Source organism: Lynx rufus, unplaced genomic scaffold (assembly GCF_022079265.1).
Source record: "Lynx rufus isolate CCGP_SWC_20201006 ecotype Redwood Valley unplaced genomic scaffold, mLynRuf1.p SCAF_11, whole genome shotgun sequence".
NCBI classification, from domain to species: Eukaryota; Metazoa; Chordata; class Mammalia; order Carnivora; family Felidae; genus Lynx; species Lynx rufus.
In genome coordinates, this window is record NW_025814825.1 from 40,153,941 (window position 1) to 40,174,799 (window position 20,859).

The window sequence follows — 20,859 nt, forward strand, 5'->3', positions numbered from 1 at the left end:
CTGTGTTGGGCTTTGTGCTATCTGCTTGGGATTCTCTCTCTCCCCCTCCCCTGCTTGGGTTCTCTCTCTCTGTGAATAAATAAACTTTAAAAACTATATTAAAAAAATAAAGTATAAAAATTGACACTCCAGTCGCAAAAAGCACACCTAGTGTCCAAATCTTGGTTTCTAATACTCTTCTCCGATTAAAGGAACCAGGGGTCCTTAGAGAAATGGCTGATCCTAGGACTGGGGCAAGAAATATACAAGATGGACCTGGAACATCTCTTGCTGCCAGAAAGGAAGTGCTAATAACTAACTAAGTAAATAAATAAATAAAACAAGGAAAAGTCTGAGAAACTGTCACAGCCCAGAGGAGCCAACTAAATGTAATATGGTACCCTGGATCAGATCCTGGAACAGAAAAAGGACACCACATCAAAACTAAGGAAAGAGGAATAAAGTATGGCCTTAATTAATAATTGGTTGGTTCTTTACTTGTAACAAATGTACCATACAATATAAGATGTTAACAAATGAGGAAACTATATGTGTTGGGAAGGTGAATAACATAAGAACTCTGTACTATCTGTAAATCTAAATTTACAGATTCACTATCTGTAATGTAAATTTAGATTTACTATCTATAAATAGTAAATAGTTTTTACAAAAAGCTACAAAAAGGTAACACAGATGAAAGATTACAGAATTTTAGCCCCATGCCAGTTGTGTTCTTGATTTTACAATACTGTGCTTGATTTTAGTTTTGGGTATACAGGAATTGATCACTTCTTCCAAAGAAAAGAGTAATTCTTACAGGATAAATGAAAACATTTGAACATTAAGCAGTATTCATACAATAAAATGAAATATTTGAATATGTTTAAATAATGAAGAAGCAACTAGAAAGTAGGCTTAATTAATAGTGGAGATTCATTCTTCTGTGACAGCCCTAACCCACAGAAAGTAAGTCTTCTTCCAAATGAGGGTTTTAGAGTGATTTGACATCTACCATTTCACCTTCCAAACTATATAAATTCATTTTTAACCACACTTAAAAATCTGAAGTATGAAGTACAGAACAGAAACACCAAAAGACCATTTCTACTAACTATATTGAGTCAAAATAATATTATTTCATGTTTAAACCTCACTCAGTAAATGGGCTATACATACTTACCAATGTAATTTACACAGTCAGATAAACTCCTGGAAGCAAATGGTCCTTCATATACAGTCTTACTTTTATCAAACAAATATACCATATAGCTATCACAGCCTCTCTGAAAAAGAAACAATTAAAAAAAAATCCTTGAAAATCCTAGGTTCTCTAAGTACTTAAACATCACATTTCCTAATGTGAAATGCAAATGATTAAGGTCAATGTTTACTAGCATACCTTTTACAAATTTAAGATCTAGACTACTATTTAAGAAAAATGACTGTAGTATGGGCTAAGATGAAAAAGAATCACCAGACCCAAAAGTACAAAAGTAAAGTCTAGCAACATATATCCACACAATGAATACTAGTCAGTAATCAAAAGGAATGAAGTTCTGATACATGCTAGGACATGGATGAACATCCAAAACATGATGCTAAGTGAAAGAAGTCAGACACAAGAGACTAGACTGTATGATTTCGTTTATATGAAATGTTCAGAAAAGGCAAATTACAGAGATAGAAAGTAAATTAGCAGTTGCCTGATGTGAACAGAATGGAGATTAAGTGTTAGTGGACATGAAGAATATCATTGGGACGTAAATGTTTTGAAGCTGATTTATAGTAATGGCTGCACAATTATGTACATTTACTAAAAAAAAATGTACACATGAAATGGGTAAATTACATGAAATACAGAATTTGCCTCAATAAAGTAAAATGACAAAAAACAATAAAAGAGTCACGAGCACAATATTTTACCATCCATCTATCCTCTGGCAGGATCTATGAGACTGCTGGTCTAATTTCAAGGTTCTAGGCTTCAAGTACAAAAGAGGGAAAAAAGAGGGGGGGAGAGAACTGGCACCAAAGAGAAAGTCATAAAAAGTTCAAAACATATCTTGTTCACCTTGCAAAGCAGTAAGAGTAATGAGCAGGATAAAACTAAAGTAAGAATTATAAGGTGTGTACCATCACCTCCCCCAGGGGGATTCCAAGTATGCATCAGAAAAATGCAGGGCATTCAATCCCTCTATGCTAACAGACTTCTTATACTTCTAGGTATATTAGAATTCTCTTACAACTCCATCTAGAACACATTGAGAGGCTGGTTTCCGAGGATCCAGAGAAATTCCCGTCTCCGAAAGAAGCTCTTGAGAACCAGTACTTATTCCAGTTTCGCGCTCAATACGAGACTGCAGTGAGTGAAGACTTTCATCAGGTGGTAACAGAAAAGAAATTATCTTTGCAGAAGTCATATTTAGGATGTGTACTATCTGTATAAATAAGAAAAACAATGATTATTGATCATTTACTACATAAAAGATTCAGTGCTAGATACTAAAGGGAATATGAGCAAAAGGTATTATCTTTGCACTAAACAAGGCTTAATCATTTTCCAAAGTGAGATCTCCTTCCATAATTACAAAATAACATTCTGAAAAATGAAGAGTAGAGTTTACTTTTCTGTAACAGATGTTAGTTCCAAAGAATAAAGCTTAGAAACTATAGGCATGTACAGAATCTAGAAATAAAAGCCCTAATTTAGAAAGGCAATTATTTATTTATTCTCAGAAACCTATTATAGATCTGGAAGGAAATACTCCCATTTATGAAGTCCCTAATAGATGCCAACCACAGAGTTAAGTGTTTTCACATGACATCCTGTTGATTAGATCTTCTAATTTCCATTTAGGCAAAGAGAGAAACCAGAGCCCTGAGAAGTCTTTTGAAGACAACATGATTTTAAGTTCTCTTCCTTCTACTATCCTTAGATAAGCCATACAAAGTTAATACCTATGTTTCCCCAGTGCCTTACATTGACTCCACAGGATAATGGCCAAATAGAAGATATTAAGAAACACTAAGAGAACTAAAATACAAGTCAAATGCTATATGTACCAAAATAATGTAAAGTATTGTACAGATTCCAAAGGAGTTTGCTTGGTGTGAGGAAAGGGATGCTTTCTAAAGGAGGCAATTATGAGCTATACTTTGGAAAGGATAGAAAATTAGAACAAGAAAAGATTGAAAGAAGAAAGGTTCTTCTAGGTAGAAAACAAGGTAGGCAGAGGGGTAGAAAGAGATGACCATAACCAAAGAATATACACAACCCAGTTCAAACGTACATAAAATGATGCCCCTTATAATAGGAGATAAGGCTACAAGGAGACCAAGGCAGATTCTGAACATCAATGTAAGGGTTTGGACTTTATTCAATAAGCAAAGAGGAACTATGGAAGACTTTCTAAATTGAGAATCTGACAAGCTCAGAATTGTTAAAACATCCAAAGGATAAATCTGACAAAATAATTGGATATGTAATTGGAAGAGAAGGAACAGTCAGACAAGCCACCCCACCTAGGTAACTAAAAAGGTGATAGTACAAGAGGCATAGGAAAAGCTATAGGAGATTTAATGGAGCAAATATGTTCAGTTTTTAATAAATTAAGTCTTGAGTGCCCGTGGGACCACCAAGGATAGTTATAGAGCAGTGATTAAACACTACAGAAAAGTCACAACTGAGGAAATAAATTTGGAAGTGATCCATATTCAGTTTATAGTTAAAGTTATACAACTAAAGAAATTACTAAAGAAAACGAAGAAAAAGTAATATGAAAAAAGAAAAAAATTAGGAAAGAGAGACATTTAGGGTATAGTTACACTTCGGGGCATAAAAGAGGAGGCAAAGAAGGAATAATTAAATACTTCTGTTTTACCATTACCTTCAGTGGCAAGTTCAGTATATTTTTTTCAACTTTCCTATATATTTAGAATTTTTCATAATATATAGTTAGAAAACCATGCAATCAGACTCTCTGAATTTTTTAAAAGAAAGAAGTATTCCAGTAACTATTTTGATTTCTTTTCTTTTTTTAAGTGAAAACCAAACACACATCATTCCTTCTTTGAACAATGTAACACCTTAGAAAATGTTCTACAATAGCAAACTATTTTTGCAGTACATGCTTCTGTGTTCGTGGTATTCCCCTGCCTATCTTTCCCCCTGTTAATTCTCCTCTTACTTATCTTTTTTTTTTTTTTTCTTTTGAGAGAGAATGCACAAGGTGGGTAAGGGGCAGAGGGTGAGAGAGAGAATCTCAAGCAGGCTCCATGCCCAGCATGGAGCCCAATGTGGGGCTTGATCCCACGACCCCAGGATCATGACCTAAGCTGAAATCAAGAGCCAGGTGTTCAACTGACTGAGCCATCCAGGCACCCCAATTAACCCTTACTTATCTTTCAAAATTCAGTCCTATTATCATGTCTAGGAAGTATCTCTGAATTAATTAACAGTATCCTACACATACCTTATCCTGTACAACCTCACAATAGTGAGCCTTTGAATAAGATATTACTGTACCTGGGCTATAAATAAAATACAATAAATAAATATTTGCCCAGATTTACAGATAGGTAAATAGTGGTTCTACAAACTGAAGTCTACAGACCAGAAGACATACAAAGAGGACTCTTTCCCTATGCTCTGTAACAAGCAGATGCTCGCTCACAGACTCCACAGAGTGGAAATGATGCTATGATTACCATGACAAATCTGAAAAAATCTGGGATAAAAGATAAAAATTTTCAGGGGCAACAAAGAACTAAAAGGTGTTATCAAATCCTGCTAGGCTAACACACTGAGGAATGATTCACTCCTTGGCACAATAAAAGAAAGCCAAATCAAGAAGGCAGGTAACTTTTCAGTGTTAGCCAAGAATGACATCGACAGAGCCCCAAGTTCCTATTTAATAAAGTATGCCAAGATTACAGTAAAACCTTACACATTATAATTTCTCATTTCAATTTTTCAAAAAATAAAATTTAGCCCCATGCCCAACTGGCCTCCTTCCACCTGCAGGATGGCCTTGATCGCTGACAGCCAAGCCCTCACCACAGATTCTGCCCCTTCATGTTTCCAATTTTAGAAACTCTATCTAGTACTACTCAATCAAATAGCTATGGAAAGACTGCATATGAGAATCGTTTCTGGGTATACAGCATAATAGAGCCTCTCATTCCTATCAATGAATATTTACTGAGAACCTGGTACATGCCCTGCTTTGTACAGAACACTGGGGTAGAGTGGTAGTAGGGTGAGCAAGTGTTAATAGAAGTAGTAAGAACCATCCCAGCATTAAAGAAGAAGATAACCTATATGGAGAGACATGAGTGGAAGATGGGAAACAATTAGAAAATATAGTAAATATGATTATATGACAAACTATGTGACAGAGATCAATCAGAGAAAAGGAGAGTCGAATATGTGCCAGTGTAGCTGAGGAGATACAGAGACAGAGATCATTCTGGGCAGAGGACAGCATCTATCAGAGCACAAAAATGGATAATGTGCTTCATGGCATAAGGAGCAGTGACAAGTGAAGTAAAGGGTAAGAGAAGCAGGTCTGGGGCAAGCACTTGGTTGGATGGAATTGCATGAGCAAAGCTCCAAAAGCCAGGGAGATCAGTTTAGACTTGACTTGGCAGGCAAGAAGAAGAAATATGTTGGATTCTTAGGAGAATAAAAAAGCATTTTCAGAAGATGAGATGGGAAGTTCATGCTGCATGGATTGTAGGATGGGGAGGAGGTATAGAGGCATGAAAGCCAGACAGGACATTTCCTCACCAAACCAAATCCCCTAACATTATACCTAAATGAACGAGATCCAATGGCACCAATACGAGGAAGGGGAAAATCCAAAAGATGTTTTTTAAGAGTAATCAACAAAGACCACTTAGAAGTAAAACTAAGGGGTGCCTGGGTGGCTCAGTCAGTTAAGCGTCTGACTTTGGCTCGGGTCATGATCTCACGGTTTGGGAGTTCAAGCCCCGCGTCAGCTGTGCTGACAGCTCAAAGCCTGGAGCCTGTTTCAGATTCTGTGACTCCATCGCTCTCTGCCCCTCCCCCACTTGTGCTCTGTCTCTAAGTCTCTGTCAAAAATAAATAAACATTAAAAAAAAAAAAAAAAAAGAAGTAAAACTGAGAAGGGGCGCCTGGGTAGCTCAGTCGGTTAAGTGTCCGACTCTTGATTTCAGCTCAGGTCATGATCTCACAGTTCCTGAGTATGACCTCCATGTTGGGCTCTGCACTGGCAACATGCAGCCTGCTTGGGATTCTCTCTTTCCCTCTCTCTCTGTCCCTCCCCCGTTCATGTTCTCTTGCTCTTTCTCTCTCTAAAATAAATAAATAAACATTTTTTTAAAAAAAGAAGTAAAGGGGCGCCTGGGTGGCGCAGTCGGTTAAGCATCCGACTTCAGCCAGGTCACGATCTCGCGGTCCGTGAGTTCGAGCCCTGCGTCGGGCTCTGGGCTGATGGCTCAGAGCCTGGAGCCTGTTTCCGATTCTGTGTCTCCCTCTCTCTCTGCCCCTCCCCCGTTCATGCTCTGTCTCTCTCTGTCCCAAAAATAAATAAATGTTGAAAAAAAAAAACTAAAAAAACAAAAAAAAAAAAGTAAAACCAAGAAGGCTTACTAAAGAAATAAAAGCAGATCAGCTCTAAGAATATCATTTTCTTTTCAAATAAGCATCAGGAAAAGATTACCAAAATATATTTATGCTTATTTCCAGATAAATTTGTTAACTTCAATGCAAGTCTTATGAAGTAGACCACATTCAAACTAACCTTCAAATTCAGAATGTGATCCATTAATAGAAAACATCTTGGCTGCTTCAAAGTGAGATCAACAGGTCCTCCTCTTTGTTGAGGATCCCAATTCAGCATCAACTGAAGCCAGTTTTCCATGGGCTCTACTATTAAACTAGAATGTATACAAAAAATAGGGTGAAAATCTTTATGTTCCAATTTTCCTTTAGTATTCTAAAAAAAGTAATTTTATAGGTTTCCCATGTCCTTTCTCGTGACTCATCTGTGCCATTTTGTATCTTACTTTCAAGTAATTCATGAAATGACAAACTTTTTTTTCCATAAAAAACAACCCCAAACCTACATATGTAAGTACTAGCAACTTCACTAGATGAGCCCAGTTCAATTTTCCAAGGAACTCATTTACTTCAGTATCCCAAAAGTCTTCTTAAAGCAGGAGTTCTTGTTTCCACTAGACCTGTGCCGTCCAATATGGTAGCCTCTAGTCACAAGTGGCTATTTGCACTTATACTTATGTTAATTAAAATGAAATAAAATTTAAAATTAAGTTCTTCTATCACACTACAACCTTTCAAGTGCTCTATAGCCTCATTTGGCTATCACGGATATAAAACTTTCATCATCACAGAAAGTTCTACTGCACAATACTACTTGAAACAGACAACAACTCTACTGTTCCTTTATAACCCAAAGAACCAAGAGGTGAACTTCCTCAACTACAATATACTTACCTACAAAGGCTATTTGGTTGAGGTAAATGGCTACTAAACCGAACTTCTCCTGTCATCTCTTCACATGCAAATATACATTTTGGATCCTTCTTCTTAATCTTCTCATGCCTATAATACAAGTTACCTCATTGACAACCTGATTCTCACAAACATTCTAAGATTTTTTGCCATGTAGTTTTATTCAATTATGTATTTAAAAGGTAATTACACCATATAAAGAGGGATGGAAGAAAAAAAAGCATGTAACTTAAAATTTCCATTCCCATTAAGCACACCAAAGTTCTCTCCCATTTCTTACCAGGTAAATGGCTGCAGATGATGCAAAAAGGGCCTATATCCAGCAATACATTCAAACACCATGGTCCCAAAGCTCCAATAATCAACAGTAGCTGTATAAGGCTTGTTCTCAAAGAGCTCTGGGGCCTTAAAAAGGAAAAAAAAAAAAAAAAAAGCTTTAAGTGTCAATACTATAAGAGAAAAGCTACTTTATTTTTGACCTACTATATTCATGATCTTCAGAAATAAGAACATGAATCCTGTACACTTAAATTCAAAGAAACAATACATGTCTCACCAGATATTGCAGTGTTCCCACAAAAGACGTACACAGACTTCCTTGATCAACATCTTTGGCATATCCCAGATCAATTATTTTATGCATAATCTGCAATATAATAAGTATTAAATGACTGAGAAATTTGAAAGGGAAAGGCAACAGTGTCCTTATAAGGCTCTGGAGAGGGTGGTGAGAAAGAGCTTGGGCTCTGGAATATGACAAACATATTTCAAGCCTGAGCTCCACCACTTATGTGATCTTGATCAAGTTACTTAACTTCTCTCATTGTATTTAGTTTCCCAAATAATGGTATTACTAACAATCCTTACTTCACCAGAATTGTTATTAGGATTCAATGAAATAATAAAAAAAAGAAGAATTTAACACAGTGCCTGACACATGGTAAAAATTAAGTATAGACTGGCTATTAATTTTTATTTTGGTATATTCAAAATAAACTTGATCCATTAACCCACAAGGCAAAGGTAAGGATGACTTCCAAACTTGAAAAAGCATCATACCACTGAATGTGTAAAGACCTATCTAACTTCCAGAATATCCTGAAGTCTTTAGATACAAAGAAAGCAGAAATGGTTGGTTGCCAAGCATACACGAAAGGCTCCTAAAAGAAGAAGCACCAGTTAGATTTCATCACCTCCAACTGACCACCACGTATCATTCACTAAAGACCACACAATCCAATTCAAGGTTCAGACTCTTGGCTTTACATCTTTATTAGTATGGAACCTGGGTGCTAGCTGCAAAAAAACTATTCAAATTATTCTGATAAATACAAGTATTCCAGAAGTCAATTCACAATTTCTGGGTCTTCTCATGATGACCCATTTAAGAATCTGAAAAATCAAGGTTTTGAATTTTACTTAAATATAGAACTTAGGACTTTTGGGGGAGGAGAATGAATTTATTCTTTCTTAAGTAAGAAATGCAGTTAAGTAAACATATTTTTCCCCCTTAAAGTAAATCTAGGATGTATGTGTGAGTGCTGGATGTTCTATGTAAGGGATTAACAAATTATTTTTACTCACTATCTATTATCTCTACTAGATACTCTGTTAGAAAACAGAAGTGAGCAAGATAGGTGTTCTGTCTCTAATGAAGCCCCTGTGTTAGCAGAGGAGACAAACAACTAAACACAAAACCACAGTTCAGTGTTGTAAGGCCTGGGACAGAAAAAGTATACAATGCTGTGGAAGGGCACAAACTTCAAACACTAATTACACCAAGGAGACTGTATTCAAATGGCATGTAATATTTCTTCAGGTTTCACCTACCTTTCCACCAACATCCTGAAGAACTATGTTTTCAGGTTTTAGATCACGATGTATGATTTTGTTTTCATGCAAATATCGGATCCCAGACCCTAAATAAAATTTAAAATGTATTTTGAGGTAACAGAAACACTGAATTAAAAATAAATTCATCTCAGGGAGCCTGGGTGGCTCAGTCAGTTAAGTGTCCAACTCTTGATTTCAGTCAGGTCATGATCTCAGTCATGAGATGGAGTCCCGCCTTGGGCTCCATGTTGGGTGTGGAGCCTGCTTAAGATTCTCTTTCCCCCTCCCTCTCCGTCTGCCTCTTCCCTACTCACGAGCTCTTTCTCTCTCTCTCTCTCTCTCTCTCTCTCTCTCAATAAATAAATAAATAAATAGATAGATAGATAGATAGATAGATAAATAAACTCACATTTTGTACAGATCTGCTCTGACAATCAAACTTTTTGAAGTTTTTTTTTTCTTTTTATTTAAGTAATCTCTACATCCAACATAGGGCTCAAATTCATGACTCTGAGATCAAGAGTCATATGTTCCTCTGACTGAGCCAGCCAGGCACCCATCTGATGTTCAAATTTACACAGACCATCATAACTATATGATTAATGATATTATAGCAGTTAAGATTCTCTCCGCAGAAAATCCAAGAACATTAAACAATACTGCAGAATTATATATATGTTCCTTTATGAGAATGAACATTAAAAAATGGAACAAGGAATTGAGAAAATCTTTATTGATCAATTGAGAAAATCCCTCTAGTTTTCCTTCCCACCTAAATCACCCTCTTCAACTAGACTTGGTCTCCATGACCTAGGAAAAGAGGCAAAATCAAAATATACAGGGAAACATATCCTTGGCTTCTGAGCTTATTCCATGGGCCTAAGTGCAGATAATTTTAGGAATTTTTCAGGAGTAATTCTGATTAAAAAGAAATTTCATCCTAAGAGCTGACTTGAAAACCTATGACCATGAGATGCAATGCCACTGGTAAACAAAATTACTATGTTAAGCACACAGGAAGGGAGAGTAAAATTGAATAAGGTCATTTCACACTATTTTTTTTATCTGCAATTGGAACATCTATTAGTCAAAAATGGACTCCTAGCAAAAAACAAAAAATTAAATATCCTAGTTTTAGTATCAGCAGCAACAGTTAAATTTTTCTAATTTCTTATAGATTGTAAAAACATAGGCTTTGTGCAGTACATCAAAGATTCTCCTTAATTCTCAATATGTAGAAACTTTTATAAACCAAATTAAATTATGATGGTATTTTCAAACTGATTACATACCTATATCACTCAGTAAAGAAAGTATCTGGCTTTCTTTAAGCCCACAGCAATTTTCTGGTTTGTTGAGTAGCTGAAGAAAAAAAAAAAAGAAGTCTAAAAATGTATAATGTCAATATAGCTTGTCAGTAGTAGCAATACATTAATCACTATACTTTAATAGAATATTCAAATAAGAAGTTATAATTAAGAAAATATAAGAGGGGGAAAACTACCAAAACCATACTGAGGACTTTATGTTAAGACTTACATAAACAAAGATAAAGGAGGAAAGTCTCTGCAACTGAAAAAGGCTGGACAAAACCTCACATATATAAAAGTAGCCATAGGGCATATTTAAAATGAGATGAGAAAGATTTGCAATAGAAAAAACAACTTGTTTGTTTTTGAAAACAACTTCTTTATAAACACCTTAGACATTGATATTTTGGTCTAACACCATCAATCCAGTCCCATCCTGCAAACACCACCACCTACAAAAAGACACAAATGTTCCCAGTATAGGGCCATACAGTAAATACTTTAGGCTTTACAGGCCACACGGTCTCTGTCACAACTGCTCAACTCTGATGGTATAGTAAGAAAGCAGCCATAAGTACAGGTAACAGGCCACAGTTTACTGACCTTATTCTAGATTATCATATTAAATATGATTCAAACATTGCTAAGGTTCATGATTTACTAACTTATCATCTTAAAACATCCACACTACCTTCCGGAGATCTCCGCCAGAACAGTATTCCATTGCTAGAAGAGGAACATCATTAATTAAAAAATTCAACTCCTCAGGTACATCACAGGCCTTAACAACATTGGCATGGTTCAACCTAACAAGAAGGAGAAAATGTTATAATTAAAAAATTTTTTCCAATGAAAAGGGATTGGATTTGAAATGGTAGTTAATTGGGGGGCAGTGAGGGGAAGAAAGGCTGGCATTATTTATAATAAATAATGCCATTACCCACTTTACATATATTAACTCATTTACTTATCAAAATAATCCTACTATAGGTAGATTTATTAATAGGCTCATCACACAGGAGAAAACTGAAGCACAAACTGGCTAAGTAATATAGGATCACACAGAAAGGAGGTGGTCAAGTAAGGATTCGAATCTGCTAGTATGGCTCCAAAGCCTGTATCATACTGGTTCTCTCATAATCACTTACAATGTCACGCTGGGGTGGATATTAAAATTATGGCATGTTTCCTTCTAGTTTCAATCTGTACATAAACACATTTTAAAATAAATGTTAAATCTCACTATATACTGTTTTCTAACACCTTTTTTTTAACTTAACAATATATCATCCCAGGTATTATCAGCATCATCAGCATCATCAACATGCAATGGATCTCAAAACTGGAATACATTACCAGCTCCTAGGGACCTAGGGAAACAGACTCTCCATGTGTAGAGCCTGAGAATTTATATTGTTAGCAAAGTTTCCTGGTCATTCTGCCAGATAGCCAAGTTTGAGTGCCATTTAAGTGAACTGAGAAAAGACACTGGATTCAGAAAGTACTTATTTCAAATCTAGACTTCATTAGCTACCAGTTGTATGACTCTATGAGCTTCAACCTCCTCATCTATAAAATCAGGATAATACCTAAACACACAGGGTATCTGTGACAAATGGAAGGATTATTTGTAAAGTGCTTAACACACTACTTGTGCAGGTTTTAAACATGCCCACTTCTTCCTTTAAGAGCTTAATTCTTTTCCTTCCCTTGAGTGTAGGCTGTATGTACTTGGTGACTCATTTCTAACAAACAGAATGTTGTAGAAAAGATATTACTTCTGAGGAAAGATCATAAAAGATGTCTGCTTTCACCTTGCTCTCTCTCTCAGATCACTCACTTTGGGGAAAACTAGCTGCCATGTCATGAAAATATCCAAGCTTCACTACACAGAGCCCATATGATGAGCAACTGATACCTCTAGTCAACAGCTGTATAAATTAGCTTGGAAGTGGATACTCCAGCCCCACTCAAGCCTTTGGATGACTGCAGCTCCAGTCAACATTTTGGGATTTTTCAGGAGGGCTGTTCTGAGAACCACTAAGCTAAGTCACTCACAAATTCCTAAACCACAGAAACTGTGAGACACTAAATGTTTGTCTTTTTTTTTTTAATTTATTTAAGTAATCTCTACACCCAATGTGGGGCTTGAACTCATGACCCCAATATCACGAGTCACATGCTCTTCCAATGGAGCCAGTCAGGCACCCCTAAATGTCTGTCATTTTTTTTTTTACTTTTAATGTGCCTCAATTTATATTAAAAAAAAATTTAATGCTTATGTTTGAGAGAGGGATACAGAGAGAGAGACAGAGTGCAAGCAGGGGAGTGGCAGAAAGAGACGGAGACACAGAATCTGAAGTAGGCTCCAGGCTCTGAGCTGTCAGCACAGAGCCTGATGTGGGGCTCAAACTCATGAACCATGAGATCATGACTAACTGAACCACCCAGGCACCCCAATGTTTGTCATTTTAAGCCACTAAGTTTTGGGGTAACTGTGTACAAAGCAATAGATACACTATTCAACAAAAGTAAAGAGAGTAGTAATTATATTTAACTAGAAAGTATAATAGATGAACACTGCCCAATATTCAAAACAAAAAGATTCTGCTCTCAGAGAACGGAGTCTGATAATATCTAGCTGACTTTTTTTTTTTTTTATTTTTTTTTTCAACGTTTATTTATTTTTTGGGGGACAGAGAGAGACAGAGCATGAACGGGGTAGGGGCAGAGAGAGAGGGAGACACAGAATCGGAAACAGGCTCCAGGCTCCGAGCCATCAGCCCAGAGCCCGACGCGGGGCTCGAACTCACGGACCGCGAGATCGTGACCTGGCTGAAGTCGGACGCTTAACCGACTGCGCCACCCAGGCGCCCCTCTAGCTGACTTTTAAAACTAAACCTACTTAATCATAATGTGATGTTATTATTTGAAATAGAACATATATATTTGATAAGAAAGAAAAAAAATATGTTCCCAAAAAGATCCTGAGAAGAATGTATTTCTACCCTCCTTCCCTATGATGACATCTGGCTAGGCTGCAGAACTAGGGAAATATAAGTCATCAAATACACTTACTTCTTCATGATCTGGATTTCATGGCACCACCGTTCTCTGTTTTTGGTACTTAGTTCTACACGACATGACTTAATTGCTATTTTGACATCAAGTTCCTGCCAAAATAGAAAATCAACATAGAAAAATATATTAATTAGGTTCTTGTGCAGATTTGCTTGTCATCAAAGACATGCCAATCTGGGGAAACAAAACTCTTTAGCTTTACTAATTAAACAGATTTATCCAAGGCGCTCTTGAGCCATGCTTTTGCTAGGTAAACACTGAGTCGATTAAACCAATGCTTTAAAACTGACCTTCACCTCAGCCTCCATAACATGAAAATCCACAGCAAACATCATACTCAATAGGAAAAAACTGAGAGCTTTTCCTCTAAGGTCAGGAACAAGACAAGGATGTCCATTCCCACCGCTTTTATTCAACACAGTCCTAGCCATAGTAATCAGACCACAAAAAGAAATAAAAGGCATCCAAATTAGCAAGGAAGAAGTAAAACTTTTACTATTTGCAGACGACATGATACTATACACAGGAAACCCTAAAGATGCCACAAAAAAAACCTACCATAACTAATAAATGAATTCAGTAAAGTCACAGGATATAAAATCAATATTCAGAAATCTGTTGCATCTCCATACACTAATAATGAAGCAGCAGAAAGAGAAATTAAGAAAACAATCACGTTTAGGGGCACCTGGGTAGCTCAGACGGTTAAGCGTCCAACTTCAGCTCAGGTCATGATCTCATGGTTCATGGGTTTGAGCCCCAAGTTGGGCTCTGTGCTGACAGCTCAGAGCCTAGAGCCTGCTTCAGATTCTGTGTCTCCCTCTCTCTCTGTCCCTCCCCCACTCGTGCTCTACCTCTCTCTCAAAAATAAAAACATTTAAAAAAATTTTTTTAGAAAGAAAACAATCCCGTTTACAAATGCACCAAAAATAATAAAATACCTAAGAATAATCTTAACCAAAGAGGTGAAAGACCTGTACTCTGAAAACTATAAAACATTGATGAAAGAAATTAAAGACAACACAAAGAAATCAAAAGACATTCCATGCCCATGCACTGGAAGAACAAATATTGTTAAATTGTCTATACTACACAAAGAAATCTACAGACTTAATGCAATCCCTATCAAAATACCAACAGCATTTTCATAGAACTAGAAAAAATAATCCTAAAACTTGTACGGAACCACAAAAGACTTTGAATAGTCAAAGCAATCTTGAAAAATGAAAATAAAATTGGAGGTATCATGATTTCAGATTTCAAGTTATATTCAAAGCTGTAGTAACCAAAACAGAATGGTATTGGCACAAAAATAGATACATAGATACATACATAGATCAATGGAACAAGATCCCAGAAATAAACCCACGATTATATGCTCAATTAATCTACGACAAAGGAGGCAAGAATGTGCATTGGGAAAAAGATAGTCTCTTCAACAAATGGTGTTAGGAAAACTGGACAGTTACAAAAGAATGAAACTGGACCCCTTTCTTACACCATAAACAAAAATAAATTCAAAATGGATTAGACATAAATGTGAGACCTGAAACCATAAAAATCCTGAAAGAGAACACAGGCAGTACTTTCTCTGACATCAGCCACAGAAATATTTTTCTTGACATGTCTCCCGAGGAAAGGGAAATCAAAGAAAAAACTATTAGGACTGTATCAAAATTAAAAGCTTCTGCACAGCAAAGGAAACAGCAAAACTAAAAGGTAACCTATTGAATGGGAGAAGATATTTGTAAGTGACATATCTGATAAATGGTTAGTATCCAAAACATGTAAAAACTGATATACTTGAACACACAAAAGACAAATAATCCAATTAAAAAATAAGCAGAGGAGGAGGCCCCCCCCCAAAAACTAAGCAGAAGACATGATTAGACAGTTCCCCAAAGAAGACACACAGATGGCCAATAGATATGTGAAAAGGTGCTCAACATCACTCATCATCAGGGAAATGCAAATCAAAACTACAATGAGATATCATCTCACACCTGTCAGGATGGCTAAAATAAAAAACACAAGAAACAACAAGTATTGGCAAGGAGATGAAGAAAAACCCCGTGCACTGTTGGTGGGAATGCAAACTCGTGCAACCACTGTGGAAAATAGTATAGAGGTACCCCAAAAAGTCAACAGAACTACCCTACGAATAAGTAATTCCACTACTGGGTATTTACCCCAAAAATACAAAAACACTAATTCAAAGGGATACAGGCACCCCTATGTTTACTACAGCATTATTTACAATAGCCAAATTATGGAAGCAGCTCAAATGTCCATCAATAGGTAAATGGATAAGGAAGATGTGGTATACAATGGAATATTAGTCATAAAAAAAGGAATGAAATCTGGCCATTTTCAACAACATGGATGGAGCTAGAGAATATAATGCTAAATGAAATGTCAGTCAGAGAAAGGCACATACCATATGATTTCACTCATATATGGAATTTAAGAAACAAAACAAGCAAAGAAAGACAAACCAAGAAACATACTCTCAACTATAGAGAACAAATTCATGGTTACTAGAAGGGGAGGTGGGTGGTGGGATGGGTGGAACAGATGATGGGGATTAAAGAGTACACATCATAATAAGCACTGAATAATGTACAGAATTGTTGAATCACTATAATGTACACCTGAAACATAACACTGTATGTTAACTATACTGAAATTAAAATTAAAAACGTAATAAAAATTTTTTTTAAAAAGACAGGAGAGAAAATCGTAACAGGTCAAATGCCCAAGAAGATCAGACAGGCATATATATTTTTTCTCTCAGAGGAAAAAAAAGAAAAGTCCTCTTGTATTAACATATTTAGAGTTGAAGATTTTAATAACAATTAAATGAACACTTCTTTATAGAGTGAACTCAAACCTCTTTCACTTTTTTCAGCGATTTAAGAAAAAGTCACACCTGTCACCAAGGTACTTACGGAACTAACAATTTTTGTTTAGAAATACTCAGAAAAGTTACAAGTCATGAAAAGTGAGACTCTGAGGTCTTAAGTTGGCTTGAAAAGAAAAAAATCAATCAAATTTCAAACACATCAAAGCACACAAGTGAAGTGACTGAGGCTGATCCCATTACAGGTCTCTCTCTTTAGAACACTGTCTCCTATATACAGCTAGAAAATTACAAAGACTTGTCTCCCCAACAAACTCCTTTTTGGGCTTAGTCAAAATAGCTAACAAGGGCCCCAGCCTTCAGCATAACTGGAATGAAAAGGATAATTCAGGGCTACCTGGCGTGACCAGCAAGAAATAGTTTTAATATGACCAAACCTAACAACAACAACAACAACTCCAAAATTTGTTCCTAATCTTTACACTTCAAATGATATTTAAAAAATACTAACAATGGTTATACTTCTGTTTCTATAACTATAAAATGAACCTAATAGCTCTTGCCTTGGCCTAGTCATTTAGCCAATTCTGACTGAAATTAAGTCCAACCTGATGCACATTACAGGGAACAGCCAGACTTCATCACATTCTGGCAACAGTAAAAATGCAGCCCAGGAATAGCAGTCAGGACGAAACAGGAGGAAAAAAATATAGTATATGGATGAGGAAGCAAGATATAGGTTGTATGGAATATTCTAAATGGGAGCAGAGGGATGGTGAGGGGAACAAGCTAGAGATAAAACAGTCCATGTACAGAGAAAGAAGAAAGGAATTAGGACACACTACAATCTAGCCTAACTACAGTCCTCACTCCCTTCAATCTTTCTTTTGTTTTGAGCAGGCACCTGGCTCTAGCTGGGTCCCATGTAAGCTTTTACCACCATGGAGACAATGCGGTACAACCATGAACAACATTAAGCCCTTAAAAATGGGAATATTCCAGAGACAGATAGTGGCGACTGTTGCATAACAATGCGAATGTACATAATGCCACAGAACTGTACATTTAAAAATGGCAAAAATGGTAAACGTTATTTCTATTTTACCACAATAAAAAATTGGAAAATATAAAGTTAAATTAGTTTGTAAAATATTTCTCAGAGCTTTTAAGATGCTAACGTGGATTATGATTCTCCAAATGAAACAATAGTACATGCAGCATTTACCCAATGTATTTGACCACAGTATCCTTTTTTTTTTTCTTTTTTTTTTTAACGTTTATTTATTTTTCAGACAGAGAGAGACACAGCATGAACGGGAGAGGGTCAGAGAGAGGGAGACACAGAATCCGAAACAGGCTCCAGGCTCTGAGCTGTCAGCACAGAGCCCGACGCGGGGCTCGAACTCACGGACTGCGAGATCATGACCTGAGCCGAAGTCGGCCGCCTAACCGACTAAGCCACCCAGGCGCCCCCACAGTATCCTTTTTTCAAGGATTAGTTTTTCCAAATACACTTTGAGAAGTGCTACTCTGTTCCCTAGGAAGAATTCTTTGGTTATTTTTGTCATGTTTCCATATAACTTTATAAATAACTTTGTTATATAGGTTACCACATTGTACTTGAGTGTTTCTGTATTTGCCTCTCTCACTACACTTGAAATCTGCTTAAGGGCAGCAAATACTACTTTTGTTGACCTGGGTACCATCAGCACCCAGCATAATAATCAGATAAATAAACCATCTCATATCCTTTTCTCTTCCTCATTGTGATTTAAGTGATGTAGATAAAATACTGAGATGTGGCTTCTACTAAAACCCAAGGATCTTGAAATTTGTTATGGGCCAATTCTAAGTCTGGCTTGGAAAAGTAATGATGCTGTTAGCACAGAGTATTTCTTCTCTTTTCACTATAGGCCCAGGCATCAAATGTCCCAGTTTGGGAGAAGGGCCAGTCTAGACACGTGGAAAGTTCCTGAGAGATTTCTAAGATTCTAGAAGAACCCAAATCTCTTCCATTTAGAAAGTAATGAATTCTAGGGCACCTGGGTGGCTCAGGTGGTTAAGCGTCCGACTCTTGGTTTCAGCTCAGGTCATGATCTCACGGTTCGTGAGTTCAAGCCGCATGTCGGGCTCTGTGCTGGGAGCGCAGAGACTGCTTGGGATCCTCTCTATCTCCCTTTCTCTCTGCCCCTCCCCTGCTTGCTCTCGTGCTCGCTCTCTCTCTCTCTCTCAAAATAAATAAATAAACTTAAAAAAAAAAGTAATGAATTCCATAGAGACAGAAAGTAGAAAGGTGATTGCTAGGTGGCAGGGGAAGGAGGAAATGGGGAGGTATTGTTTAATGGGTACAGAGTTTCAGTTTGGTAAGATGAAAAAGTTCTGAAAATGGACGGTGGCGATGGTTGCACACCAACGTGAATGTACTTAATGCCACAGAACTGTACACTGAAAAATAGCTAAAAACGGTAAATTTTACATTATATACTTTACCACAACTTTGTTAAAAAAGTGATGTGTTGATCTATCCCCAGTCAGGGACCAAGAAAAGCAGTCACAAAAGCATGCTACTAAGCATCTATTTTTTCTTTTCTTATGACCAGGCTTAGATAACAAGGCCACAGGCAACATTCCATTGGAAGTACTTGGCTCCCCCTTCTCTCTTGGAGTGCCTTATGTCTTCTCTGATGGTGAAAATTATTAAATTTACTGCTTATCTTGCTGTCAAAGTGCTTAATGCCTTAGTCCTTCACCTCCCATTCTCCCTCTCTCCAAGATTGACTCCTATGCTCAATCTAGAAAGCTGCTTCACAAAACTTCCTCAGTTCTATCAGTGACATTTGCCACTGTGCCCCACAAGCATGTCTATTCCTCCCAGATACTCCCATCTCCCCCCCTACTCCTTAAGACAGCAAATCTTGAATTCAAGTATCTATTCACAGGCCGATTGCAAACATTTTAATAATATTTTCATTGCTCATCCTGCCCCACGTTTTTCACTCAGATTTACCTTTTACAAACAAACACTTCCAGGAACACCACTTTTATCTGGACATTTCCTTTTTTAAGGTCAATTAATAATGGTTAAGATGATGATAATAGTAACAACACAGCAGCAGCAGGAGCTAACATTTGAGGGCTTATCTTAGGCCAGGTTCTGTACTTAGTTTTACAAACATTATCTTATTTAACTCTCAAACAGATCCATGATGTATATAATTATTATAACCATTTTACAGATGACAAAACAAAGGCTATCCTGCAAGGATTATTAGTCAAGGGTCTATATCTCTAAAAGATTTATACGTTATTCAGAAGAGCATGACTCTCCTCAAAGGGCAATGCGTTAGGTGGTGGGGATGTGCAATTGCTCATTTTTCTGGGGAAAGGGTTCATAGCTTTTATAGGTATGTCGAAAGATGCATAGCTCAAACATGATTATTAACTGCTGCTACAATGGTTAAACATTTACAACTAAATCAAAGCAAAATTCTTGAGTCTGATGTTAGCTGTCTTCCACCCACTAGAGCACCTCACACCCAATCTACTTCCTTCCCTTAGGAAGCCATGGTCATTTCACCAGCTGATCCTCACACTGTTCCCTACCCAGAAGGCATCCCCAAATCTGAAGCCTACCCGATGCTTCCAAAAGCTTAACTGGGGACCCACCATGAAACCTTCCTTGTCTACTCCAAACCCCTACAGATATCAAGTAGCCTCCAAGCACACGCATGAACACACACATTCCAACAGACAGCCCCCTTCCTCACCCATTCGTGCTCACAATACAAAGCCTTATGTGCATCTGCCTCGCACACCCCGACACTCTACATTCAGAGACACACATACGCACCGTCACACCCGGTAAACAATTTCTCACATCTTGACATCCGTACCAAAAGTTCCCCCTCAGAGCTCTATCTCACACACACTGACCCGGGACCTCAGATACAACCTCGGACTCAGTCACCAGACTCGCAAGCACAGTATCACACACTCACTCACACAGGCTCACTGGACCACAGTGCTGTCCAAAGGCTCACCAACAATCCCTCATGTACTGAGTGTCACTGTGTTCCAAAGACGCTCTGACAAACACCCACCGCCGCTCCCTCTCGCGCCCCACCTCACCCGATGCTGGTACAGGCAGACATTCCCAAAGCCGCCAGTGCCCAGCCGCTCGCGCATCTCCCAGGGCCCGCCCGCACCCGGCCGCAGCCCTGGGGGCCGCTCCATGGGGCGGGAGGGCAAGCGACCTCAGGTTCCGCCGCTGTTCCGAGGCC

At 37.5% G+C, this 20,859-nt stretch overlaps 1 protein-coding gene across 6 annotated transcripts in view; it reads right to left on the bottom strand.

The window, feature by feature from the left end:
• Positions 1-20,859, bottom strand: part of CHUK (component of inhibitor of nuclear factor kappa B kinase complex) — a 42,604-nt gene extending 21,745 nt beyond the window's left edge. For 4 of the 6 annotated variants that reach the window (XM_047073299.1, XM_047073298.1, XM_047073302.1 and 1 more), the window contains exons 1-11: positions 20,708-20,859; positions 13,717-13,811; positions 11,330-11,444; positions 10,621-10,690; positions 9,326-9,414; positions 8,052-8,141; positions 7,776-7,900; positions 7,478-7,585; positions 6,765-6,900; positions 2,223-2,417; positions 1,160-1,262 (exon numbers count right to left, since the gene is read on the bottom strand). In XM_047073299.1, the coding sequence (XP_046929255.1) occupies positions 1,160-1,262; positions 2,223-2,417; positions 6,765-6,900; positions 7,478-7,585; positions 7,776-7,900; positions 8,052-8,141; positions 9,326-9,414; positions 10,621-10,690; positions 11,330-11,444; positions 13,717-13,811; positions 20,708-20,812 (1,231 nt within the window). In that variant the 5' untranslated portion in view covers positions 20,813-20,859. Of the gene's footprint in view, positions 1-1,159; positions 1,263-2,222; positions 2,418-6,764; positions 6,901-7,477; positions 7,586-7,775; positions 7,901-8,051; positions 8,142-9,325; positions 9,415-10,620; positions 10,691-11,329; positions 11,445-13,716; positions 13,812-20,702 lie in introns of all 6 variants that reach the window. The other 2 variants (XM_047073301.1, XM_047073300.1) reach the window with 2 other exon arrangements.